This window comes from Dipodomys merriami, unplaced genomic scaffold, assembly GCF_024711535.1.
Source record: "Dipodomys merriami isolate MVZ:Mamm:240054 unplaced genomic scaffold, mDipMer1.0.p SCAF_6, whole genome shotgun sequence".
Classification (NCBI taxonomy): domain Eukaryota; kingdom Metazoa; phylum Chordata; class Mammalia; order Rodentia; family Heteromyidae; genus Dipodomys; species Dipodomys merriami.
The window spans coordinates 2,645,108-2,672,500 of NW_027206179.1; the positions used below are offsets into that span (position 1 = coordinate 2,645,108).

General features: G+C 40.0%; 1 protein-coding gene and 1 non-coding gene across 2 annotated transcripts in view; both read right to left on the reverse strand.

The window, feature by feature from the left end:
* Window positions 1–17,391, reverse strand: part of LOC138813626 (vomeronasal type-2 receptor 116-like) — a 32,005-nt gene extending 14,614 nt beyond the window's left edge. Inside the window, exons 1-3 of the mRNA XM_070002026.1 lie at window positions 17,173–17,391; window positions 376–508; window positions 115–185 (exon numbers count right to left, since the gene is read on the reverse strand). Of these exons, the coding sequence (XP_069858127.1) occupies window positions 115–185; window positions 376–508; window positions 17,173–17,391 (423 nt within the window). The remainder of the gene's footprint in view (window positions 1–114; window positions 186–375; window positions 509–17,172) is intronic.
* Window positions 4,664–4,749, reverse strand: LOC138814341 (small nucleolar RNA SNORD35). Its single transcript, XR_011367931.1, has one exon. It is a non-coding gene; the product is annotated as a small nucleolar RNA SNORD35 (small nucleolar RNA).
* Window positions 17,392–27,393: the final 10,002 nt, after the last annotated feature.

The window sequence follows — 27,393 nt, forward strand, 5'->3', positions numbered from 1 at the left end:
CACAGGGAACATTGCTGCTGCTTTGACGTGGAGCTGTGATTCTGTATGCAGACTGTGCCTGCAGCGTCAGGTGAGTGTCTAAAAGGATCTTCAGTTTTTGTGGCTTCTTGTTACCTGGATGTCCTCCACTGTCCTAGAGGAATACAGAGCCCGTTCTGCCCTCTGGCTCTGCATCTGAGGCCCAGCTTCAAGGTCAAAACAGAAGTTAGAAAACATGTGTACCATCTTCCTCTCCACACCGTCAGGACCATCATTTCATTCAAGACTGTAGATAATGAAACTCCAGGGATCGATTCATTTCTTGTTGAGTTGTTCAAAAACTTGTGTAAAAGCAAAAAATTGAAAACAAAAGAAGCACAACAAATCAAGTGTCACTAGGGATGATGGGAATGGATGACAGCAGAGGATGCCATTTGAAGGTCAAATGATCATAGAGCACCATTTCCAGCAAAGGCCCATTCAGAGTTATTGGAGCACTGTCAAAGATGATGATGAGCAGGCTCACAACCTAGGGAAAAGGGAGATATAAAACCCATTCAGGTTTTTATATCAACTGCACATGCACAAGAATCCAGAAGACCTCAATGTATTCATTTACTGCTGCAGGAGTTACCAACAGTGTCCTGGATTCTACCATTACAGATCAATACTTCAAGGTCAATGCACTTAACTAATCTGAATCTTGAACTTCTTCAGTGCTTGCATGTTGTTGACCATCATACTGCACCTATCAATATATTGACAGTCCATTGTTAGACAGAGATGTTCTATGATCTATGACTTTCTGGGAACATAGCAGGCCTGCACACTGAGGATCCTGGTAGCTGTGGGTGTATGGATGGGTCTTGCTCTGCTGTGTCCCCATCATGTCCTGAGTGCTCCGGGAATTCTTGTTCCCACTTGGACAGCCGTGTGGTGCCAGCTCTGTCCATGTATCCCTACCTGTCTTCTCTATTAGTTCCTCATACTAGAAGTGAAACCAAGGTCACAGCATAGGGTCCTGCTCTGCACAGAGTTCACCATGGTGGCTGGTTCTGTAAACTGGCTGTATATATTTATGAGGAAGGTCTTGGCAAATGTAAGTTGGAAAAGTAAGGATGCAAATGCTATTTGGTGATGGTAGCCAGCAAGACCTTGCAAGAACATCAGTGCTGGGCCCTGGCCTGACTTGGGTTTTCAGATAGAAATTTTTGTTGCTTCTATGCCGAGGATTATCAGTATGAGCCACCTGTGCCTGGCTCAGATGACACACTTTTATCCCATTCTCCTCAACTATTTCTCTAACTATTTCTGTTCAGTCTGCCCAAGAGAACAGGCCCTCCCCACTTCCTCTTCACTTGCCTGAAATCAGTAGTCACCTGTCAATCACCCGACTGGGAGTCAGCAAAGAACCCCACAATCTGAGGTCACTTCCTCATCCACAGAAGTCACTTCCTGGACCATCCTGGTCACACCTCTGTAGGACAGTGATAAGTTCCCCAGACTCTGTGGTCACTTCCACATCTGCTGTGGTCCCTTTCTCTCTCTTTTTATTTTCTTCTTTTTCCTCTTCCTCTGTCTTCTCCACGGGCCTCCATCTCCTGAGGGTGGCCAGTTTGCCTTTTCTGCCTGAACCGTGTATCAGGTTTCCTTGCTGGAGAAGCTAACAATTTCTACTTCATTATCATTGATATCTTCTCTAGTACTCTATGCCTTCTTCTCCCTACATTTCAAAAATAAGATAAAACTTGGGGATCTGTGTTGCCTCTATCTATCTGAGTGCTTTCTTTCTGTATGTCTGTTTGTCTGTCTGTGTGTATTGTAAATGTGTTGTACAGAGGAGTTACCATTGTGTAAATCAGGTATTGAGTACATTTCTGTTTTTACTGTGTTACCCAGTTTTTCCCTCCCTGTCCCACCCACAGGTTGTGTGCTTCAATTTTCACATGGTGTCCAGTATATACCACTGCTGCATTTGCCAGGGTGATTAACTGAACACGATGTTTTGCACTTCCTCCCATATTCCTGACTCAAACATATAATTGCATACTCAAGACTCCTTGTGTCTGTGTGACTCAATTTCCTTTCTCCATTCATGAGTTGATTGGAATGGAGCCTGGTTCTGTTTACTCAGCTTCTAAGTACGGTCATGTTAAACATTCACCATATGTAAACATAGACATAACAAACGCCCATACTAGTGTGTGTGTAATATGTATGGAATATTATATCTTTTGTCATATTATATTACCAATGGTGTTATAATATTCCTTTTGGCCATATAACCATTAGTGTCTGTTATTATTAATTTTCTTGATAATTAATCAACTTATTTATTGCCAATTTTTTTATAATAAGCTCTATTTTATGAAACTCAAGATATACTCATCTTCTACTTACTTGAACATTTTGTAGGTATAAAAATTGAAGGCGGGATTGGTGCTGTGACTGAAGTAGTAGAATGCTAGTCTTGAGCTGAAGAGCTGAGGGACAATGCCCAGGCCCAGAATTCAAGCTCCACAACCAAACAAAAAAATTGAAGACTGTTTTTGCTTCTGAAATCATTTTTTTATCCAAATAAAACCAATTTGTTTCATCAATTCCCTTTCTCAAGACTTTCATTTACCAACTTCCCTTGGTCATGGGACTTGAACTCTTGGTCTAGGGGATGTCCCTCAGTTTTCAGATCAAGGAGAATGCTCTACCGCTTGAACCAAAGCACCGCTTTTGGTTTTCTGGTGGTTAATTGGAGATAAGAGTCCTATGGAGTTTCTTGCCTGGGCTGGGTTTGTAACCTGATCCTCAGATCTCAACCTCCTGAGTAGCTAGGATTACAGGTGTGAATCACTGGCACATGGATTCCTTACTGAGTGTTTAAAAATTACATGTTTAATTAACTATTTGAAAACATTTGATCTCAAAATGACATTTTTAAAGATGTAAAGTAGTAATCCTTCGACAAACTTGTTGTAAATTGATATTTCCCATTTGGTTTTAAAGCAAGGAGAACAGGAGAATCACATGTAGACTGACATTGCATGAAGAGTCCAAACTTAACAAACTTGAGGTATCTCAGACAATATCTTGGTGTTTTCAAAATGCAGCTGATTGCATCACTTCACATATCACTCTTGTAACTTTCTTCAGGTAATATTTGAAGGAAAGCAACTTTTAGTTAAAAACACTCATATATTAGGCTTTTGGTGCGTAAAGAATTGAACAATAATAATAAGAAGTAGAAGAAAAGAATTGAGCAATAGCTGAGAGCAGGTGGCTCAAACCCATAATCCTAGCTACTCAGGAGGCTGAGATTTGAGGATCATGGTTCAAAGCCAGCTGGGACAAAAAACTTCATCAGACTCTTATCTCCAATAAACCACTCAGAAAACTAGGAGTGATGCTATGGCTCAAGTAGTAGATTGCTTACCTAGAGCTGAAAAACTGAGGGACAGAGTCTAGGCTCAGAGTTCAAGCCCTATGACCGACAAAAAAAAGGAATTGAGTAACATAAATTAGGTTTTTCATTGAAGTAAATATCTAACTAAAGCCAGGAAAATTTAAACATAATTTCTACTTTTTTTCTTTGTCCCTTAAAGGAAACCACAATGGGAAAAATATGCATGTAGAGCAAACTGCACGTTATCTATCTGACCCAGATCTATAAGAAAGTAGAAAATCTGAACACACACTGCATGATTGTTTTATCAAAGGAATCCTGGGGGGTGGGGAAAGAAGGCAAATATGAGTTTGGATGAGTTAATATTGGCAAGAAGTGGCAAAATAAGAGAAGAAAAATAAGAAAACCATAAAACTCACGGCAATATTCTTAGCTTTGGATGGTCTCAAAGCCAGTTAGAAAATTTCTACCTTCTATCCCTTTGGCTGGTGGATGCTACCAGTCCATTGCCAGATCCTCCTGGGAACATAGGCAGATACTTCCGGATCACAGTACCCAGTCTGGTTGGTCCATGAGCCGTTCACCACCTGTTAGTGCAGGAGTGCAGCTTCTGCCTCTGGGAGCTACCAGATCCACCCCTACCAGGCCAACCAACCTCGGGTCCAGGCCTCACCGGGTGCATCAAGCTGTCCCCAGACATGACAAGCAGTATGTCTGAGCTGTTTAGCCTCTGCACATGGTTCGGTGCCTCTGGAGTAGTTGGGACTCAGGGTCCTGCTCTGGAAGGGGAAGGATACTCCCAGCATGCCCTGGGGCATGGGGCAGTGAGCATCATAGGAAGGAGACCTGGGCCTTGAGCATGAGGGGCTGCATGTGGCTAGGGCCTTGCCCAGGTATGAGGGTTTGTTCAGCAACACAAACTCGGGGCAGATCCTGAGCAGCAGGTCCAGAGAGTACGGGTGGGATCCATAGCCTATTCCTGCTATTCTGGCCCCTCTCCATGTTGAGATGACTCACCTACAAGGTATGAGCATCTCTTTTCTTTTTTTTTCATGCGTAGGCAGATTTGTTTTTTTTTTATTTATGTTGTTTTTTATTGTGAAAATACTATACAGAGAAGTTTCAATTACATGAGCAAGGTAATGAGTACATTTCTAATAAAGCAGTTGCCTCCTCCTTTGTTTCCCCTTCCCATCCCTGCCCTCCCATCTCCCCACCCTCCATCTCCCTCCCGTGGTTGGTTTTCATTTAATATATTGGGTATTTTTTCTGTCCCTGCCTCTTTAATTCCTGGTATCTGCTGAGCCTTTGGCATCATTGGTACTGCCTACTGTGGCATCCACAGACCATCGGGAGAAAAGACATCACTTGCTTTAAAAAAAGTTAAAAACAGGATTGATGGTTTTCAGAGTTGGGTGGTGGGAAGAAAAGGCAATAAAAAATTAATTTATTAAAAAAATCATGTGTGTGTGTGTGTGTGTGTGTGTGTGTGTGTGTGTGTGTGTGTGTGTGTGTGTGTGTGTGTGTGCATGCCAGCCCTGGAAGTCAGGACCCAAACTCCCTTTCTTCCCTTTGTAAATCACACTTGGCATTTTACCATTTGAGAAATACCTCCCATCCTGTTTTTTTTTCTTGTAAGTTAAAGGTGGAGTCTCATACATTTTTCTGTCCAGGCTAATTTTGAACTGTGATCCTCAGATCCAAGCCTTCTAAAGTAGCCATTGGTGTCTGACTTGAAAAAAATTGCGTGTATAATATTGAAATTAATAATGAATTTAATAATAGACTTCCACAAGAATGTGAAAAGTTAATACATATGACTCAATGTTTTAGTCAGTACTTTAAAACAGTAACACTTTTTCTTTATTGACAGTATTTACATAAATTTCACAGTATTGTGGCATACTGATTCTTAGCTAAACTCACTAACACAATTTAACCTTCACTCCCAAATCGGGTGATATGTACATTTTCCTTTTGCTGAGTATCAGCTGTTTCCTCTTTCTCTCTCCTTCCCTCCCTCCCATCACCAGCCTTGAGTTGCTTAGTTCCCTTTTATCTATGACCAGTGCCACTGATGGGCCCCTCTGTTGTATTTTTTCACCCATTTTCCTATAGTTCTTTGCCCTCCTCTTAGCTTCCCTTAGGTGTGCATGCTTATACACCATATATGTGGTCCAGTATATAGAGTCATCTAGAAACTATATAACAAATTTTGAAGCCATTCTTTGTTTCTTGTGTCTTGTTTACTTTGTCATATTTCATTGTAAATCAGTAACACTTTTTTTTTTTTTGTCAGTCATGGGGCTTGAACTCTGGGCCTGGGCGCTGTCCCTCAGCTCTTCAGCTCAAGGCGAGCGCTCTACCACTCGAGCTACAGCGCCACTTCCGGTTTTCTGGTGGTTTATTGGAGATAGGAGTCTCACGGTCTTTCCTGCCTGGGCTGGCTTTGAATCGTGATCCTCATATCTCAGCCTCCTGAGTAGCTAGGATTACAGGCGTGAGCCACCAGCGCCCGGCTAAAACAGTAACACTTTTATGATGTGTAATTTAGTCCAATCAAGAGGCAATTGAAAACCACTGGATCTGAAAAATGTAAGTAAAAAATAAAGCAGTGGAAGAAAGGACACACTATCTTTTGCCAGCATGGCTAAAGTGATCCCCTCAAAAATCTAGTGTTTCTGTTGTTCTCTTTTCTCCTCTTCTTCCATTTCTATTTGGGTGTCCTTGGAGATTTGGTCCGATATGATGCACAAATTGGCTAATTGTGAGCTCTGGGCATTGATTTTACCAAGGTCCTATGGAAGTCAATGATGAGCCCATCCTTTCTCTCCTTTACTTGAGTGTCTCCTGGACAGGTATAGGTTCCACGCTTGTATCCTCTGAGACAGAGGCTGGCAATGGCCAGCTCCTGGTTTGTCAGTCCTGAGGATGAGGGCTGAGCTTTCCTTGTGCTCCAAGCTTGAAACGGTCTTTGGTTCTTTACCCCTTAGTTGTGTCTAAAGGCAGATGCAGCTCTACCTAGTAAGTAATGATGTAATTGATATATTAAGAGTCTTGGAAATATCACCTCTTAATCATAGATAAAAACATAATTGCTTTGGGTAGCCATTAAAAGTTCTTTCACACTTGTGTTCACAGTTCACCAAGTTTTATACCTCCTTAGTTGTGTTTGGTTAGCAGAATGGGTAACCAATGTTTTTTTTCTACCTACACAGTACTGGCTCTGTTTCCTGTTGAAGTCTTCCCCTAACTACAACTCATGTATTATTCTAAACTCTTTCTGAGTACTGAAAAGGAACTGTTGCTACAATATTAAAGGCCTTGACCGAAGTTATCAAAACAGCATCAATGGTGGGGTGCTCTTAGCTTTCGCCTGTAATCCTAGCTACTCACAGGCTGAGATCTGAGGATTGTGGTTCAGTTCCAGCCCAGGCAGGAAAGTCTCTGAAACTCTTATCTCCAAATAATCAACAAAAACACCACAAATGGTGCTATAGCTTAAGTAGTAGAGCACTCTCCTTGAGCTGAAGAGCTCAGGGACAGCATCCAGGCCCAGAGTTCAAGTCCCGAGACTGACAAAACAATAACAGCATCAATGATATTATTCAGAACTTCCTATTTTTGCCAAGGTATGATCTCTGTCTTCTGTGTTGTTCTTTTTATTTCATATGCTTTATCTTTGTGTACTTCACAGTGAATTCCCATCTTGGCTACCTAAAGAGATGAAAGTGAGCTGATGTTCTTATGGGTTTTGTTTATCTTGGAGCTGGTTCTGATAGTTGAAGCCAGGGTCTGGGTGTTGTTTCTGAGCATTGTTTTTGTGTAAAGTGAGTGCTCTGCCACTTGAACCACGTATACATTCTGACTTTTGTTGGTTTACTGGAGATAAAAGACTCATGAACTTTCCTTCCCAGGATGGCTTGGAACCATGATCCTCACATATCAGCTTTCTGAGGAGTTAAGTTTACAGGCCTAAGTCAATGGTACTCAGCTAAGTGTGAGCAATTTTAACGTAACTTGTGACTGTTTAAACACAAACTGTTACAACTGTGTTTGCATTGGGCTCGCTGCTTATGGGCAAAAGACATGACATCAGAATTATTCTGGTACGTTGTCCTCTTCGATAAGGTAAACATTCATTTTATTTTGCTGAGAATCAAGGAATAGGTGCCTTATAACTTAGACTCTTTCCTTATAAATGACTTAATACTAACTTCCTTTACTATTGGAGTATGATGAATGTATAACGGCAACTACCTATTAATTTTTAGCCCAAAATTGTAAGTTTATACTCAATAAAGAGCAAAAAGTTATTGGATTTGAAGTTTCCTTTTCTCTAGTGGGCAACTGATCAGAGACTTCATAAAGTTTGATGTAGACATTTGATATGGCAGTCTAACACCCATTCATTTATTGAGTTAGGCTGTTTTTGTTCTCCTTGAACCTTTATTGTAGTAAAATTCACCAACTCTCCTGTGTTGAATACATACTTGTCCAGCAATAGCAGCCATTACATAAGCACCCACAGAACAGTGAGCACTCTCTTCTTTGAGTCATTGTAAATGGAATAATCTGTTCTGCTTCCAGACATATCTATCTTTGTGCAGATACTTTTCTGTTTTCCAGCAATGGCTCAGGAGAATTAGAGACAACACTGTGTGGATTTCTGTCATGCATGTGTGGGTGACATCACTCCACTGAGCCAAATCTACAGCATTGAATGATGTCAAGATCTCTGCACTCAGAGATATGAGCTTGCTTATCCTTTGGACTCCTGACTGTATAATGCAATGGTGGCCTGACAATATCCCCACTTCAAGCTCCTCAACACTTTTCATGTCTTAAGGGACTCTTCTGAATCATTCTTGTTCTCATAGAATTGTAAAGAGGTGGTGATGGCTAGAAATGCAGAGGGCTGGAGGCAGCTGTCTGTGTTCTAGCTCTCTGTGGCACCAATTAATGCAGGAAATGTAAAATGCTCTGTTGTCTTTTTCAAGGCTTGTGTCCGATCTGTTCTTTGATACATGAATGTGAACACTACACTTGTTGATATGGAAATAACTACAGGTATCCAAGTCTGGTTGTGAACAGTAATCTTTTACGTTTATCCAGTCTGTGCCCATGCTCAACTCAGTGCTCAGCTTTGAGCTGTGTTTGCGTCTGCACCTGACTGCCTGGCCTGGAACAAAAAGAAAAACTTACTGGGTGGAATGGGACACTTTACAATTCTACCATCTGATGAGGCAGGTGCTGAGACTTCTGGTTTTGAAGAGCAGTAACACCTTGTGCTTGGAATACCCCTGGTCCAGAAGCACCAGCCGCTTAGTCTCCCATGGGGCTGTGTACTGGGGCCCAGGGTCACACTGAGCTCCTGCCTGGGCCGCTCTCGCCTTCCTCTCCTTCCTCACTCCAGCAACTGTTGCTTTCAGGCGGGTGCTCCTGAGCCTCTGTCCTCTCTGCCTCCTTCAACCAGCACAGTCAGCCACACAGCCACCCCACGTGGGAGTGTCAGGGTGTCAGAGAATGTGGCAGGTGGGACGGTTAAGGAGGGGCAGTGGTGTTTTGGGAGCCTCTTGCCGGTTGGGGCCCAGCCCCCTGGGCTGTTAGTGAAGAGAAGCTTGTCAGGGGCCTTCTTACCAGATCCTGGCTGTCAGGATCGCTGGGTCTTTGCTTTTCCTGTCCCAGGCTGCCTCCATTTCCCTCCTGGCTCCTGTACCTCTGGTCTTGTGGAAGTTGCTGTGGAAACCTAGTGCTGTACATAGGGCATTTTTGTAAATGTGAAATAACCTCATATGTTGAGTTTTGTATGCAGAGCCACTAGTATTGTTATTTTGGCCACTTTTTATATTCAAAATAAAGAAATAACATTTAAAAAAAGAACACTGAAAGATATGGAGTCTGGTGTATCTAATGTTTTTGTCCTCTCTTTCAGGATCTTTTTCTCTTCTTATAAATGATTCTATTTCTCAATCCCGAACAATACATTAAAAAAAGGAGAGAATAAAGATATATAAGTGACCCATCTTGGTAATTCCCATGGGCCACTCTATCAGATTTTGAAACAAAATCAGTTGTTGGTTATGTGGCCTAGTTGGAGAAAACTGGTCAATTTTCACCCTTTGTCCCAGATATTGTGGAAAATCCCAAAAGCTCATAATGTCATATTGTGCCTCCAATTTCCTTTCTTCATTCAAAACCACTTGGTCTCCAACAGAATTGGTAAACTGAATCTTCTTCAAAAAGAGATGTAGCTAAAAGGGACACATTACAATATGGTGAAGTGCTTCCCAGAGTTATCACAGAACCACAGAACAATGGATACACACAGATTATCCTTCCTTCCCACCACATGATTCACACAAACCACAGGAATCCAATCAACTCTATCAAATGCAGGCCCACAGTGGACTAACTTGTTAAGAAGTTCTAAAACCTGGTTATCCAAAATGGGATGGAGAAACTCAATTTCAAGGGAATGAAACTCTAGCCACATCCAACCAAGTATAATTATTTAGTTAGAATTCATATTAGAATTCATTTCTAATATGACAGATTTCTATCACCTCTTTATCATGAATTCCTATCACTTATTTTATGATTTTGATCAGAGTCAGTGTGAAAATAGATAAAAAATAAGCTAAGTAAAATTATAAAATATTTATGACAACTATGAAAGATTACTATAAACAAGACTTAGTTCATTGTGTGTGTGTGTGTGTGTGTGTGTGTGTGTGTGTGTGTGTGTGTGTGTGTGTGTGTGTGTGTGCCTACCTTGTGCCTCAACCACAGGGCCAAGGCACTCAACTTAAGGTGATTTTCTTTTTCTTTCAAAATAAGCATTCCATCCATTGAGCCACAATTCGACCTCTATCTATTTGGTGGTTAATTTTAGTCAGGAGTAAACCACAGGTGTGAGCCACTTGTGTCCAGAAAACCTTAGGTTTTCAAGAACTAGTCACCTTTCATCTGTTATTTTACAAAGGTACAAGGAGAATTTGGATATATGCTATTGAAAGGGGATAGTTTTTGCCCACAGAATGAGGATAGAGACAGAAGACACAGCACTTCCTTGTCATGGATGCAGCGATCTTCAAGCCATTGTCTTCATAGCTCTACAGTCATTTCATGGTCAGCACTATAGGCCCAGTGTCTCTTGTATTTTCCAAAGTGGAGCCAGATGACCCAGTACTATCTGCTATGAAACCTTCCATAGAAAGTCTATATGCCTAGAGCAGATCACCCAAAAGCAATGCCATTACCTGTGAAGAGAGAAATGTCCTTGTTTTTGCATTGTCCACTCGTGGCTCTTCCATGTGATATGGAAATATGTGGTGGAGGGCGGTTGCCATGGCATACACAGCATTATAAATGTTGTATCTCTCTTCTGACACGGTCATGTCAAAAATATGGCTCAGAAACCAATGCAGTGTGGCATTGTATGAACAGTGCCCCAAGTCTCTGCAGTCAGACTTAATCAGTAGGCTATAAACAGACTGAATCCATGATGTGGGAAGGGAATTATCTCCTGAGTTCTTGCACAAGGTCTCTGTCAGAATAAAATTAATGAACTCAGAAGAGTTTCTATGATGGTGAGAGAAGATGAGAGGAGCATGGAAAGAATTAGATTTGCATATGAAGAAACTCTCAAGAAATACCATTCAGTTTGAGAGCAGAGTGTCCACGTGAGTTCAACCCATATCTGCAGAGATGCAGGGCCTACTGTGTTAGGAGTAAATAGGAAAGCAGACTGCCTTGTGTCTGTGCTCACTTGTCAAACTTTTGCCGATGAGGCACGCTTCTGCAAAGAAGTAAATCTTCCCTTCTGAGGAAAGTAAAGAAAACAAAGAGGAGCTGGTAGAGTGCTTGCCGTGTATGAGGTCCTGGGTTGGACTCTCCAGTACACATAAGCAGAAAAAGATGGAATTGGAGCTGTGGCTCAAGTGGTAGAGTGCTAGCTTTGAGCTGAAGAGCTGAGGGACAGCAACCAGGCCCAGAGTTCAGGCCCCACAACTGGCAGATAAGGAAAATATAGAAATACAATTCATGTCATGTAGTAGAGGCACACTAAGCTGACTCAGAGAATGTCATCATTCAAGAGGATTCCCAGAAGCAGAGCAAGATGGCAGCTGACAAAGAGAGAATATAAAGATTGCACCACCCAACAAAGAACATATGAGAGTCAAGTTGTGTGGACCGGAGAGTATTCTCTAGTAGAACAAAACAACAGGAAAGGATGTATGAGAAGCAGTGGAAGAAGCCATCTCCATGTTCCTCCCCATCAACAGCATTAGTAGCTCATTATGGACAGAAATCCTCCAACATTGCAGAGAGGGAGAGAATTAAAGTTTAGTCTCAGCACCATGACTGTATCCCGGGACCAGTGCTGGGGAAGGGGTTATAGTCTCTACTCTTGTGTCCAGACCTTTAGATTGTGCCTCTAGAACTGGTTTAGGACAGAGAAGGAAGACACTTTCACAACCTCCCTCCTCCAATCTTGTGAATGAAAACAGGTATGGGATACAACCTCCTAGTGAAGAGGGCATAAGAGTGGGTCAGGCTTTTTCTTAGAACCTTTTGTCAGGCATGTCATGTTTGGACCAATAATCTAGAATAAACTAGATGCACTCTTTGGTCATGGCACCCCAGCATCCATTGGAATCTTTCAGGAAATGTTGGAAGATGCATGAGGCAGAGCCAAATGCTATTTCCATTAGTTTCCATCATGGGCGGAGTAGGGTGACACCTGTCTTCCTGCTTAGCCTTGTAAAACCACTATTGCTGTTTGACTCTGTTAACACCTGGCTCAGACCCAGTCTTTTTGGGCAGTGAATCATCTCAGGAACCATTGCCCTAGAAGGACTGTGCTCAATATGGAATCAGGATGAAACTTAGGTTGTTCTAGGAATCCAGTGTGCATTGGTCTACAACAGTACAAGCAAGAGTCAGGCCTCAGTTTATCCGCATGACTGTTTGGGCTTTCTGGATGGGATATTAAGCCTGAGTGCATGGTAATATTCACTAAAATGGCCCAGTGGCTTTTTTGTTGTTGGTTGTGGGGCTTGAAGTCTAGACCCGGGATCTGACCCTGAATTCTTCAGGTCAAGGCTAGCTCTTTAACACTTGAGCCACAGTTCCACCACCAGTTTTCTTATGTTTTTGTGGAGATAAAAGTCTCACAGCCTTTTCTACCTGGGCTGGCTTTCAATCCTAATCCTCCAATCTCAGCCTTCTAAGTAGCTAGGATTATAGGTGTCTGCCTCCGATGCAAAGATTGTGGCTTCCCTGACAAAACTTTCCATGCAGCTGTGACTCATCCTTGTTCTTCATCCCACTTGTCATGGGTAGGACAGGAAGCAAGATGGTGATATTGTCCCACAGCTTAGTGTGGCCCAGGTGATAGCACCAGACTTGTGACATGACCCCATAGCCAGGACAGCCTCTTGCAGAGCTCTGTAATCATCTCAGTACCTGGGAAAGTCATCTACCACCAGACAATCGGAGTTCTACTCTAGTTATCACTAATTGCATATGGTTGGGGCAATCTTGGCACATGAGCCCACCTCCACCCCATACAACCTGGCAATATCTTAGTGCTCACCCAGGGCTGTCCGGTCTTTTTTTTATTGTGAAAATACTGTACAGAGGGGTTACAATTACATGGGCAAGATAATGAGTACATTTCTTATCAAGCCTTGTAGCCTCTTCTTTTGTTTTCCCTTCCCATCCCTTCCTATTCTCTCCCTGCCCACCCCCATCCTCCTCTCCCCACCAAAGTTGTAAAGTTCATTTTCGACATAACGACTTGTACATCTAATTGTTGCAATTGGTCCACCTTTATCCCTATTTAAACGATTTCTTTTTTCCCCCTTCCCCTCCACAAATTATATGGACATCAAATATAGTGAAAGCAGGGGTTATACCGTGGGGGAGGGACATACAAAGGAACAAAGAAATAATCTTATAAATGTGTTAGAAACAATAACATGAAAGAAAAAAACATTTGAATGCATATCTTAGGTTTCATTTCCCTGACATCAAGTGATCTGATCTTTTCTGCTTGACTCAGACTTATACTTGTTATTGCAAATATGGGAAGCCATGGTACATAAGTTTGTTTGGACCTGGCTTACTTCAATTAATATAATTTTTTCCAAGTCTTTCCTTTTCCTAACAAATGGGCAATGTCATTCTTTCTGGTGGATGCATAGAATTCCATTGTGTATATAAACCACATTTTCTTGATCCCTTCATCTACTGAGTGGCATCTGGGTTGGTCCCATATCTTAGCTATGGTAAATAATGCTGCAATAAACAGAGTCGTGCTGGTTGCTTTAGTGTGGTCTTTTTTGTAAACATTTGGGTAAATGCCCAAAAGTGGGATTGCTGGGTCATAGGGGAGCTCTATGTGGAGTCTTTTGAGGAACATCCATACTGCTTTCCAAAGTGGTTGATCAAGCTTACACTCCCACCAACTCCACATCGCCTCCAGCATCTGTTGTTATTAGAGTTCTTGATTGTAGCCATTCTAACTGGGGTGAGGTGGGATCTTAATGTTGTTTTGATTTGCATTTCTTTTATGGCAAGGGAGATTGAGCATTTCTTCATGTGTCTATTGGCAATCCTTCTTTCCTCTTCAGAGAAGTTTCTCTTTAAGTCTTTAGCCCACTTATTTACTGGACAGTTGTTTGTTTGAGGATTTGTTGTTGGGAGATTTGGTTTTTTGAGTTCCAAGTATATTTTAGATATGGGAGTCCGTTGTATGGCTAGTGAAGAGCTTCTCCCAATCCATGGGCATTCTATTGGTCTTGCTAGCTATGTCCTTTCCATGCAGACGCTCTGCAACTTCATGCAATCCCATTTGTCCAACCCCTCTTTGATTTGTTGTGTTTCTGGGTCTCTATTAAGAAAATTTCGTTTGGCCAAGATTTTGTGGAGAAGTTTTGCATCGATGTTCATCAAAGAAACGCTTCTATAGCTCTCTTTTTTTCATGAGTCCCTGCCTGGTTTTGAGATGAGGGTTATGATGGCTTCATAGAATAAGTTCGGTAGTGAACTTTCTCTTTCAATTTCATTGACTAGTTGGAGGAGTATTGGTGTGAGTTCTGCTTTGAAAGCCTTGTATAATTCTGCTGTAAATTTTCCGGTCCTGGGTTTTTCTTTGATGAGAGGTCTCTTGTTGCTCTTTCTATTTCAAGGCTTGATTTGTGTCTTTTTAGTTGGTTTAACTCATGTTGGTTTGGTTTTGGGCATATCGTTTTTGCTAGGAAATTGTCCATTTCTTCCAGATTCTCAAACATATTATCATAAAGGTTTTGAGAATTATTCCATTATAATGTTCTGAATCTTGGTGGTTTCTGTGGTGATGCTTTCATTCTCATCTCTGAGTTTGTTTCTGTGGGTGTGTTCTTTTTCTGATAAGATTTCTCAGGGTCTTTCAATTTTTTTTTAACTTTTTCCAGGAACCAACTAATAGTTTTGTTGAGTCTTTCTATGTTTTTTTGGATTCTAATTAGTTTAATTTGATTTAATTTTAATTATTTCTTCCTGTCTACTGGATTGGGGTTTATCCTGCTGCTCTTTTTCAAGGAAGTTCAGATGTCTCATTAAATACTTGGTTTCAGATGTCTCCAATTTGTTGATGTAGGAAATCAGAGCTATAAACTTGCCTATACGTACTGCTTTTGCTGTGTCCAGAGGAGCTGGTAATTTGTGGGTTCATTTTTGCTGAATATCATGACCATTTGAATTTCCTTTCTAATCTCTTCGATGATCCACTGGTGATTCAACAGTGTGTAGTTCAGCCTTGTTGTGTTACAGGACCTTCTTTAGTGGCTTTTGGTGTTGATTTGTAACTTTATTCCCTTCTCTGAGAGCATGCAGGCCATAACTTCAATGTTTTTCAATTTGGACCAGTTTGCTTTGTGACCAAAAATGTGGGGTATTTTGGAAAATGTTCTGTGTGCTGCTGAGAAGAACGTATAATTTGATGATGCAGGGTAAAATATTCAGTAGATAGCTATTAAATGTAGTCGATCTATGCAGCTGTTTAGATTTTCAGTTTCACTTTTGAGTTTTTGCTGAGCTGATCTAACTAGTGAGGATAGTGGTGTGTTAAAGACCTCAACACTTAATGCCTTTGCATCTATGTGAGATTTGAGGGAAAGTAGTGTTTCTTGGATAAATTAGGGTGCTCTGTTGTTTGGTGAATAGATATTTAGAATTGCTATATACTTCTGAAGGAGAGATCCCTTAATTAGTATGTAGTGATCTATTTTTTCTTTTCTCACTAATTTTAATTTTTAGTCTATTTTATGTGCTATTAGGATTGTAATTCCCCCATGTGTAAGGGGGCCTTTGCTTGGTAGATTTTATTCCAGCCTTTCACTTTCATAATATGTTTGTTTTAATCAGGAAGGGTGTCACCTGAAAGCAGTATATAGAAGGATCTTGCTTTTTAATCCAAGTAGGCAGTCTATGTTGCTTAACTGTAGAGTTAAGTCATTTATTGTTGAGAGTTAGGACTGAGAGGTGTTTGGTAGTTCCTGCCATGTTATCCACCATCTAGGAGCTGCGACAACTTGATTCTTCACAAGGTTCTTGGATTCTCAGTTTGGGTGAAGTTTCTTGGTCTTCATTGTGGTCTTGTTGGTTTTCTATATGTAGGATATCTTTAAGTATCTTTTGTAGGGCTGGTTTGGTGGGGATCTATTGTTTGAGTTTTTCTTTGCTATGGAAGGTTTTCATTTGACCTTCATTATGAAGGAGAGTTTATCTGGGTACAGTATTCTTGGTTGATAGTTGTTTGTCTCTAGGGTGTGGTATACATCATTCTAGCCTCTTCTTGCTCTAATTGTCTCTGCTGAGAAATCTGAGGTGCTTCTAATTGGTTTTCCTTTATATGTGGTTGATCTTTTCATCTTGACAGCGTTAAGAATCCTTTCCTTGAGCTGAATTGATCCTGTGCAGATTAAAATGTGATGGTGGGATGTCCTGTTTAGGTCAGGTGTATTTGCGGGTCTAAAAGCTTCTTGTATCTAATGGCCCTATCTTTTTGCATGTTTGGGAAGTTCCCCGATGGGATCCTGTTAAATAAATTTCCTAGACCATTAACTTCTGTCTCTAGTTGCTCCTCTACATCTATTATTCTCAGATTAAGACTTCTGATGGTGTCTACCAAATATTGAATCGATCTATCACATTTCTTGGATTTGTCTTGGATAATTGTATGCTCTCTCTCTATAATATCTTCGCTGTCTCCAATCTCTGACATTCTTCTTCTGCATGGTCTAACCTAATGTCAAGACTTTCTACTTTGTTTTTTATTTCCTTTCCTTCTAATGGTTTGGCTTTGATGGCTTCAAATTCCTTGTTGGAGCTTTGCTTTAGATATTGTATGAACTTCTTTACTTCCTCAATTTGGTGTCCAGTGTTTATTCTCAAATCACTTAGTTGATTGGTTATGTTTTCCTTGGACTCCCATTCCTTCTGTCAGGCTCCATTTAGCATTCCCTTTGTGGTCTGTCTGGATTCCTTCAGCTGTCTGTTTATGGATTCCATGTACACTTCTACTGATCTTTGTCTATTATCATCCTGCTCACACAATTTCTGTCTTACTCTTTGATTAGCTTCCTCATGCTCATACAATTTGTGTATTTTTCTTTGACTGTTCTCAGCCTGCTTATGCAATTCCTGTCTTTCTCTTTGGTTGTTCTCAGCCTGCCTGGCAATTCCTGTAGTAATCTTTGATTAGCTTCCTCATGCTCATGAGATTCCTGTATTAATTTTTGGTTAACCTTATCATGCTCCTGAAGTTCCCATATTAATCTTTGGTTGCCCTCATCTTGCTTCCTATCATGGTCACACTGAATCCACTTCAGATTTTCATACCTTTCATTCACCATGTTTACCAAAAGTGTTTGTAGAGCATTTTGGGAACTCTCTTCTGGATTTTTCATTAAATGTTCTGTCACCTCATTATCATGAGTGGGAGTTGAGATACCCGGACTAGCCATTTTTCTTGTCTTTCTCCAGCTTGTTCTGTCCATTTGGTAAGAAAGTAACACCAATTTTGTGCTAGAACACTATTTTAAGGCAAGCATCAACCAGAGTCCTGTAGTTACACATTAAAATGGCTGCAGAGACAATCTGGTTCAACAGATTAATGGGACAGATGTGATTGAAGTTCCTGTGAGTACTGCTAAAAATTTGCTGTCTCTCCTGCAGGTGCAATTAGGGCTGTTTTTATTTTTCCCAGACTGCAAGGTCAATGAATTTTCTAACACATCAGTTTCTTCATGATGTGAAATATAGATCTCAAACCCTAGGGTCATGTTGGGTACCAGATGTGGATTGTGTTGATTTCATCAACTGTGAGGGTCAGGGACAAAATTAATTGGCATTTCCTTAGTTGAATCTGCACAGAGGTCACAGAGATTCAGGTATGTAAACATGTATTACAAAGGATTAAGTTGAAATCTCAATACTTTGTTGAATTGAATGGTTTTCTGTACACACAGTAATATGTTTGGACCCTGTCTTCAAAGAGGATGGAATTAGAATTTGGATCATTAGGAAGAGAAGGAGAATTGGGAGAGTTCCTGAACCAGGATTTGATCAATGAACACTAGATTGCTGTTCTGAGAGAGAGGGAGTGAGCAGGCTTTTCCTGTCTATCATTTGTGGATACATGAAAAGCACTAATTCTAGGCCATAGACCTTGTCTAGTTCCCTCACCAAGCCATTGAGTACCTTGAAGTAGGTCTGTGTCTGAAATATATGAAGATTAGGTCTGTATCTGAAGTAAATGAAGGAATGTTTGAGATATTATTCGGCAAAAACAACATTTAGAGCTGGGTGCCAGTGGCTCATGCCTGTAATTCTAAGTATTCAGGAGGCTGCGATCTAAGGATCACAGTTCAAAGTCACCTGGAGCAGAAATGCCCATTATACTCTAATCTCCAATAAACCACTAGAGAACCAGAAGTGGTGCTGTGCGTCAAGTGGTAAAGTGCTTGTCTTGAGCTGAAGAGCACAGGGACAGTGCCCAGGACCAGAGTTTAAGCCCCACTACCAATAATAATAATAATAATAATAATAAAATAATAATAATAATAATAATAATAATAGCATCATCATCATCATCGTCATCATCATCACCACCACCAGTAAGGACATTATCTGAGGAAAAAGACTGTCTCCTGTAACAAAAAGTCTGTCCTGGTGGGGAGGGATCCTGGGGATGAGTGATCATCCCAATGCCAGTGGAAAACTGCATCCATTAGAGGGGTGGTATCAGATTCTAAAGGGAGTCACTTTGTGCTTGGCCTTGCAAAACTAAGCACAGCTGGAAGGTCAAAAGAAAATAGTTGATAAGTATGTCTATTTGATGCCCATATCTGCTTTCTTTCTAACTGAGCAGGAATTTATATGTATTATCTATTATTTTTATGTAAGGTAAGTTTTTGTTTTTAAGGCTATGGTTGTGAAATTGGGGATAGCTTAAAATTATCCAAAAGGACAGCCTCTACTCTCTGCTAAGGCTATGATTGGAAGTAAATTTTTGATACCGAAGCAGATACATATATTCAGCCGGTCTGATAAAGAGGGTATGGCCGGAGTGTTAGTAAATCAAAAGCCTCTTCTCACAAGCCCCAAATAGGACATCTGGTCATTTGGCTCTAGTAGAGCTCACACACAGATGTAAAGCAGTATTCATATACATTCTAAATATTCTTTCTTGGTTTTGTAAAACCCGAATTAATCATGGATCTAAGATCTTGTCCCCATTGAAAAATATCTGGGAAGCTTCACAGAAAGCTAATATGCAGTGTAATGGTCACCACAGTTCAGGTTCTCTAGTCCGCCAGGGAAAAGCTTTTGCACACCAGAGTGCTAAGAAGGCTGTAGTTCTCTGCTGTAGGAAAATGGTTTGACTACCAGCACAACTATGTTTATAGAAGCATTATTCAACATAGCTAAGATATGGAACCTATCCAGATGCCCCTCAGTAGATGAATGGATCAAGAAAATGTGACACTCACACACACACACAGAAACACCCACACACACTGAAATTCTATGCCTGCATCAAGAAGAACGACACTGCCCAATTTTCTAGAAAATGGAAAGACTTGGAAAAATTCATATTAAGTAAAGTATGCCAGACCCTAAGACATGTAGGTCCCATGGTTTCCCTTAATTGTAAGTTTGGTATATGTCTAGGCTAATCTTATCAGAGGATCTGAAAAGCTCAAAAGTTATGTACATATGACCATATGTAATGATGCTCAACAAAATGAACCCCAAGGTACAGACATATGAGGGTTTTTTTTGTTATTTTTAATGTACTATGTGATTTTTTTGTTTCTTATGTATGTTCTTTCTCCTATGGCATATACTTGTTGTCACTGTATTTGATTTAGGTACCTTGAATCTTGTATAAACATTTATCTAATTTGGGGAGGGGAAGTGGGAATAACAAAATTCTGAAAGAGGGACACAGGATGACCCATTGCAACAATGATATTCACAAGACACTATGTTGGAAATTCACTTTACGTATTTGGGGGAGAGAGGAGTGAAGGTAGGTAGGAGAGGGAAGGGATGGTAGGAGAGGGAAGGGATGGTAGGAGAAAAAGGAAGGGTAAAAGTGTTGGACGAGAAATGTACTCATTACCTTACTGATGTCACTGTAATCCCTCTGTACAGCATCTTTACAATAAAATAAAAAATTTTAAGAAGAACCCCAACCCAAGAATGGCTTGTATTCCTTCTATGCTCAAATTTCTTCAGATCAACTTTTACCTAAATGGAAGTGACCCTGTTCAGTTCTTCTCAGTATTCCCACAGCTGTGATTTTGTCTGTTGTTACCTCTTGGATACACATTTCTAGAATAAAAACTTTATATCTTTATCCCCAATCTCAGGTTTCAGATTCATGTAGACACGAGGTCTCACAGGACTTCTCTACCTGTAAACCTCTAAAAGACTGGAGATTCCTCCTCAAGATTAATAAAAGGAGAGTTAACCACATTATCTGAATGGTGTGATCAAGTTTCCAATTTTAAATTTCTGTTAACTCAATTATAAATAACATTCTTAATCTGAGAACAATTGTTAAATCTCCTTCATTAAGCTTAGGATGTATAAGAAGTCCCCTTTACTAATTATTATTTCCTGGGCTGAATTAGAAAGTAACCCATTTTGACAGTGGGCCCAATTATGTATAAGGGAGGTTATTTCTGGCTAACTCCCACTCTTGGGCAATTGAGCTCAAAGTCTTCTCTCTTCTGGAAATAGCACTGTCATACTTATAGTCAATGGGATGGGAAAAATATTCCTGTAGAACAGAAAGACTTTAGCTATCATTAATTCAGCCCAAGGAGGAACCTGCAGAACTGTAAAGGTTAAATGCTCTGTGTATATTCCAGACAACTCAAATATCTCCCCAGCCCCTCTGGTTCTACACACTCAAATTGATACTAAGTCTGACTCTGCTCTTAGTTTTAACAAATGCCTTGCATAATGGTTTTCTGGAACGACTTGTGGGGAAATTTGTTGTTTATCTTTATGGCATTAATAGGTGGAGGTGTATTGATCTACTGCACCTTTTATAGCTTCTGAGGATTATTATGCTTTAGAATTTCTTGTTTGTCTTACTTTCCAGTTTATGGTTAAAGAATGCTCCTAATGTTGTCCAAACTGACAATTCAACAACAGAACTTCCCTTGTCACCCATTGATAAGATAGGACAAGACTTGAACTGTCAATGTCCCTGCTCAGCCTAATGCAGTGACAGAAACAGATCTTCACCAATCATTGTCCTTTAATATTAAGGGACGAAAGTCATTTGAGGGGAGTGAGGCAGGATAACCTCGGAAAACTGTGGCAGGGTAAATAATTGACAGTAATTAAAAAAGCTAGTAGCTAATACAGAAGATTTTTACCCATCTACATCTTTTATGATTCAGGGAACAAAGTCATTTCAGGGGAAAATGAAAGATAATCCAGAGAAAATGAGGCATGGGAAATGGTTACCAGACATGACCAAAAAACCCTCAAGCTTAAAGGTAATCCATCCACTTCCCTTAATATTAAGGTAGAAAAGTCATTTTAGGGGAAAATGGGGCAGGAGAAATTGAGGAAACATGGTACATAGAAATACAGATGCACTATCTTTGCTTCAAAGAGAGATAACAGGGTGCATTCCTTCCTGTGAGGTGCATATCTTACCCCAAGAATTAATATTTGTCTGGCAGGAAATATATCTTCCTGTGAAAATGCTCCCCCAAAACTTAAGTAACATGACTCTTTTCTTTCTTTTTTCATTTTAATGGCTTCCTTTCTTTTTCTTTTCTTTCTTTTTGGTGAAAATATTGTACAGTGGGGTTACAATTACATAGGTAAGATAATGAGTCCATTTCGTATCCAGAATTGTAGCCTCCTCCTTTGCTTTGGTTTCACTTATTTCCAATAACTAGTATATGTCTGAGACAAGCAAAAAAGGAGAGATAAGTTGAAATGAACCCAATCTTCTGTTCCCCCAAGTCCCCTTTTAGATGTAAATCCCCTTAGTATGGGACATTTCAAGAACCTCCTCCCCATTCTCTCCCACAATGACCAAGTTCTTATTTCCCTTAAAGCTTCTCACATACCTTTTTTTAACCCCAAATGAATATCTCCTCTTTCCTGCTACATGCTGAGGGCTAAAGCCCATTATCCTTCAGCTTCTTTCTGCCTCTCTTCTGATTCCCATTCACTCTCCCACAAACCCCCATTTTAGAATTAAAAAACACCCTAATGGGTCCAACCGCTTGCTTCAGGACCCTGAAAAATTAATCATAGTCATCTCATCTGCTCTCATTTATCCAACCCTTGTGTCTCACATTTTCTCCCAACTCCCCAGTCTTTTCATTTTTTTATTATTTTATTTTATTTGTGAACATGTTGTACAAAGGGGTTACAATTACATGGGCAGGATAATACATACATTTCTTACCAAGCATTGCAGCATCCTCCTTTGTTTACCCTTCACATCCCTTCCCAGCCTCCCCCCTCCCCCCCAAAACTCCCCCCTCCCCACCGACTTGTAAAGCTCGTTTTCGACATGACAACTTGTACTTCTCCTTGTTGCAACAGGTCCACCTGTATCCTTAAACGACTTGCTTTTCCCCATCTTCTCCACAAGTTATACTGACATCAAATGTAGTTAAAGCAGCGGTTATACTGTGGGGGAGGGACATGCAAAGCAACAAAGAAATAATCTTATAAATGCGTTAGAAACACATGCATGAAAGAGAAAACGTTAAAATACATATCTAAGGGTTTATTTTCCTAACATCACATTATCTGACCTTTTCCGCTTGACTCATACCTATACTAGATATTGCAAATAAGGGAAACCATGGGACCTATGTTTCTTTGGGCCTGGCTTACCTCACTTAGTATAATTTTTTCCAAGTTTTTCCATTTCCTAACAAATGAGGCAATGTCATTCTTTCTGATGCTGGCATAGAATTCCTTTGTGTATATATACCACATTCTCTTGATCCATTCATATACTGAGGGGCATCTGGGTTGGTTCCATATCTTAGCTATGGTAAATAATGCTGCAGTAAACACAGTTTTGCTGGTAGCTTTAGTGTGGTCTTGTTTGTAAACATTTGGGTAAATGCCCAAAAGTGGGATTGCTGAGTCATAGGGGAGCTCAATGTGAAGTCTTTTGAGTAACCTCCATACTGCTTTCCAAAGTGGTTGAACAAGTTTACATTCCCACCAACAATGAAGTCTGTCCACATCCCCTCCAGCATCTGTTGTTAGAGTTCTTGATTTTTGCAATTCTAACTGGAGTGAGGTGGTATCTCAATATTTTTTTGATTTGCATTTCTTTATGGCTAGGGATGTTGAGCATTTCTTCATGGAATCCATTAACAAAGAGCTGAAGGAAGTCAGGGAGACCACAAAGGGAATGCTGAATGGAAACCAACAGAAGGAATGGGAGTCCAAGGAAACCATAACTAATCAACTAAGTGATCTGAGAATAAACACGGAACACCAAATTAAGGAAGTAAAGAAATTCATACAAGATCTAAAACAAAGAATTTGAAGCCATCAAAGCTGACCAATTAGAAGGAAAATAGATAAAAAAACAAAGAAGAAAGTCTTGACAGCAGGTTAGAGCATGCAGAAGATCAAATCTCCGGGATGGAAGACAGCCTAGATATTATAGAGAAAGAACATACAACCATCCAAGACAAATCCATGAAATATGATAGATCTATCCAATACTTGGAAGACACCATCAGAAGGCCTAATCTAAGGATAATGGGTGTAGAGGAGCACCTAGAAACAGAAGTTAATAGTCTAGGAAATTTGTTTAACAGGATCCTAGCAAAGAACTTCCCTAACCTACAAAAAGATAGGCCTATTCAGATCCAAGAAGCTTTTAGAACCCCAAATAGAACAGAGCAGAATAGGACATCCCACAGTCACATTATAATCCACACAGGATCAACTCAGACCAAGGAAAAGATCCTTAAAGCTGTCAAGGAGAAAAGATCAATCACCTATAAAGGGAAACCAATTAGAATCGCCTCAGATTTCTCAGCAGAGACAATCAAAGCAAGAAGAGCCTGGAATGATGTATGCCATGCCCTAAAAACAAACAACTATCAACCAAGAATACTATACCCAGCTAAACTCTCCTTCACAATTGAAGGCCAAATAAAAAACTTCCATAGCAAAGAAAAATTGAAACAATACATCTCCACCAAACCAGCCATACAAAAGATTATTAAAGATGTTCTACACATAGAAAACCAACAAGACCACAATAAAGGCCAAGAAACTGCACCCAAACTGAGAATCCAAGAACCATAGGAAGAACCCAGTTTTCGCAGCCCCTAAGAAGGTGGATAACATGGCAGGAACTTCCAAATACCTCTCAGTCCTATCTCTTAATGTTAACAGACTGAACTCTCCAATTAAGCGACATATACTGTCTAGTAGGATTAAAAAACAAGACCCTTCTATCTGCTGCCTTCAGGAGTCACATCTTGCCCATAAAAACAAACATATTTTCAATGTTAAAGGCTGGAACAAAATCTACCAAGCAAACGGCCCCCATAAACAGGCGGGAGATGCAATCCTAATATCAGATAAAATAGACTTCAAATTAAAATTTGTGAGAAGAGATAAAGAAGGTCGCTACATACTAATTAAGGGATCTCTCCTTCAGGAGGATATTACAATTCTAAATATCTGTTTGCCAAACAATGGAGCACCCAAATTTATCCAAGAAACACTACTTTCCCTCAAATCCCATATAGATCCAAAGACATTAATTGTTGGGGATTTTAACACACCACTCTCCCCACTAGATAGATCAACTCGGCAAAAACTCAACAGAGAAACTGCAGATCTAAACAGCTGCATAGATCAACTAGACCTAACAGACATCTATGGAATATTTCACCCAGCAGCATCAGAATACAGGTTTTTCTCAGCAGCACATGGAACATTTTCTAAAATAGACCACATTTTAAGCCACAAAGCAAACTTGTCTAAATTCAGAAACATTGAAGTTATACCTTGCATTCTCTGTGACCACAAGGGAATAAAATTAGAACTCAATACCAAAAGCCACCAAAGAAAGTCCGGTATCACATGGAGGCTGAACAACACACTGCTGAATCATGAGTGGTCATGGAAGAGATTAGAACGGAAATTCAAATGTTCATGCTATTCAACAAAAATGAGCACACAAATTACCAGCTCCTCTGGGACACAGCAAAGGCAGTACTCAGAGGCAAGTTTATAGCTCTGAGCTCCTACATCAACAAATTGGAGAGATCTGAAACCAACAATTTAATGACACATCTAAACCTCCTTGAAAAAGAGCAGCAAGATAAACCCCAATCCAGTAGATGGAAGGAAATAATTAAAATTAAATCAGAATTAAATGAATTAGAATCCAAAAAAACTACAGAAAGGATCAACAAAACAAAGAGTTGGTTCTTTGAAAAGCTTAACAAAATTGACAGTCTTTTCAATTTTTAATTTAAACCACACCTTCTTTATTATCCCCATACAAAGCACTTCAAGTCCAATCTTTGCCTTCACCTAGGAAAGACCCAGATACTCTCCAGGCTCAGCAAATAACCCGAACAGTATAACTCAAAGTATTTAGAGACCACCGCCATTATTTTGACCAAACCCTACAATAGGACTTGACCAATCACAACCTGTTTCCTAGTTTTCTTCTTCAATATGACCTCCTTCTCTTCAGCCTTTCAGCTGAACCAAATATCAAACAACCTGATCAGTAGTTGTTCAAAGGGTCTATATCCTCAGAATCCTCCCCTAAGTGTACCATTTTTCTTTAATTATTTGTATGTTTATAGTTTAGACTTAAATTCCTGAAACTAGGAAAATCTGCTGTACTGTTACATATATAACACATATTGTTTGTAATAAATATGCAAAGATACAAAATCTCTACTTCAATTCAATTATTCTTCAGTTTGTTCTCATTTCATTCTCCCCTCCAGCATTACAGTGTTAAATCAGTCTTTCTAAAGGATTGGTTTGATTTTTGTTATCGCCTGATTTTAAAAAGGTAATGATTTTCTACCACCTGAACTTTTCTTTCTTCAGATCTACAGCTTTTCCTCCAGCTTTTTCCTTGCTGTGGTTTGAATGTGTCTTCTCTAATATGACAGTATTAAGAGGTGAGGACTTTCCAATTTGATTAGAAAATGGAGGGACATAGTGAACAAATGCAGCAGTTGTGGCAAAAAAACTATATAACTTGTGTGTGGGAAAAATGGGAGAATCTGGGAAAGAGCAAGGAAAGAGGTGACATTGTCCAAAAAGAAATGTATTCTTTAACTGACTTATGTAACTGTAACCCCTCTGTATATCCCCTTTATAATAACCATAAACATTTTTAAGTTGACAAAAAGTAATAAATACCTTTTAAGAATTAGTAAAAAAGTAAATACCAAGCATTCCACTCACCTTCTTAACCCTCTTGCTTCTTAGATGTTAGTCACACCTAGGGGTCATTATTTCTCAACAGGGATGAGCTATACCTCCCTGCAGAATTCAGGACCTCCTCAATTACCACCTGTGTCTGTCCAACTAAGAGCATCTGGCTCTTCTTGGCCTTCTTTAACTTCTTTCACCTCTGGATTCCCATTTTTTCCCATGTAGACTTTCCCTTGCACTCTGTCACCAAACAGGCCCTTTTCATTCAGCATGATTGCCAGTAGTGTTTCTAGAGCATTTTGAGAACTATCCTCTAAGTTTTTCATTGACTGCTCTGTTGCCAATTCCAAGTGGGATAGAACAAGCCATAGAAACACAAGATAAATGGCAAGTGCAGGAGCCTCAAGTCCAAATAAGCAGGCAACAGATTCTGATTTCTTCAAGGAGCCTTCTGAATGGTTGAATTGTTCCTTCTCTTGTACTATTTAAAGAACATGACCAGATATTGAGTCTGAGAATGTTCTGATGTATTTTTCCCCTCTTTTGGGATCCTTTTCTTTTTGCTATCTATTAATATTGAGGATCCTTAGAGACTGAGGTGACTAGGCTCAGCTCAGACCATCATGCTCTCTGTGCCTTCAACTTCCAGTGAGGAATAATGATCAATAAACAAACTATTCCACCAGTGGTTCATCTTAAGTCACGTTGATGCCATGACCCTTTGCCAGAAAAAAGTACTCATAGAGATTCCCATGGGAAACTGGTGCAGCTTAATACCCTTATCTAGAATTCTGGATGATAGAGAGAGGGGAGGGCGGTGTACAGAGGAGGAGAGGAAGACAGAGGTACGGAGGGGGAGAGGAAGAGATATTTCCTATGAAAATACACTCAGTAACATTGCAGAACAGCAAATATTTGAACAGAAATAAACTACTAGCTCAGAAAATATACTCAAGTAACTGTAATCAAAGCATGGAAATTTTCACCAAAATGAATGTTCATATATCAGTGAGCTGAGCAATATAGTG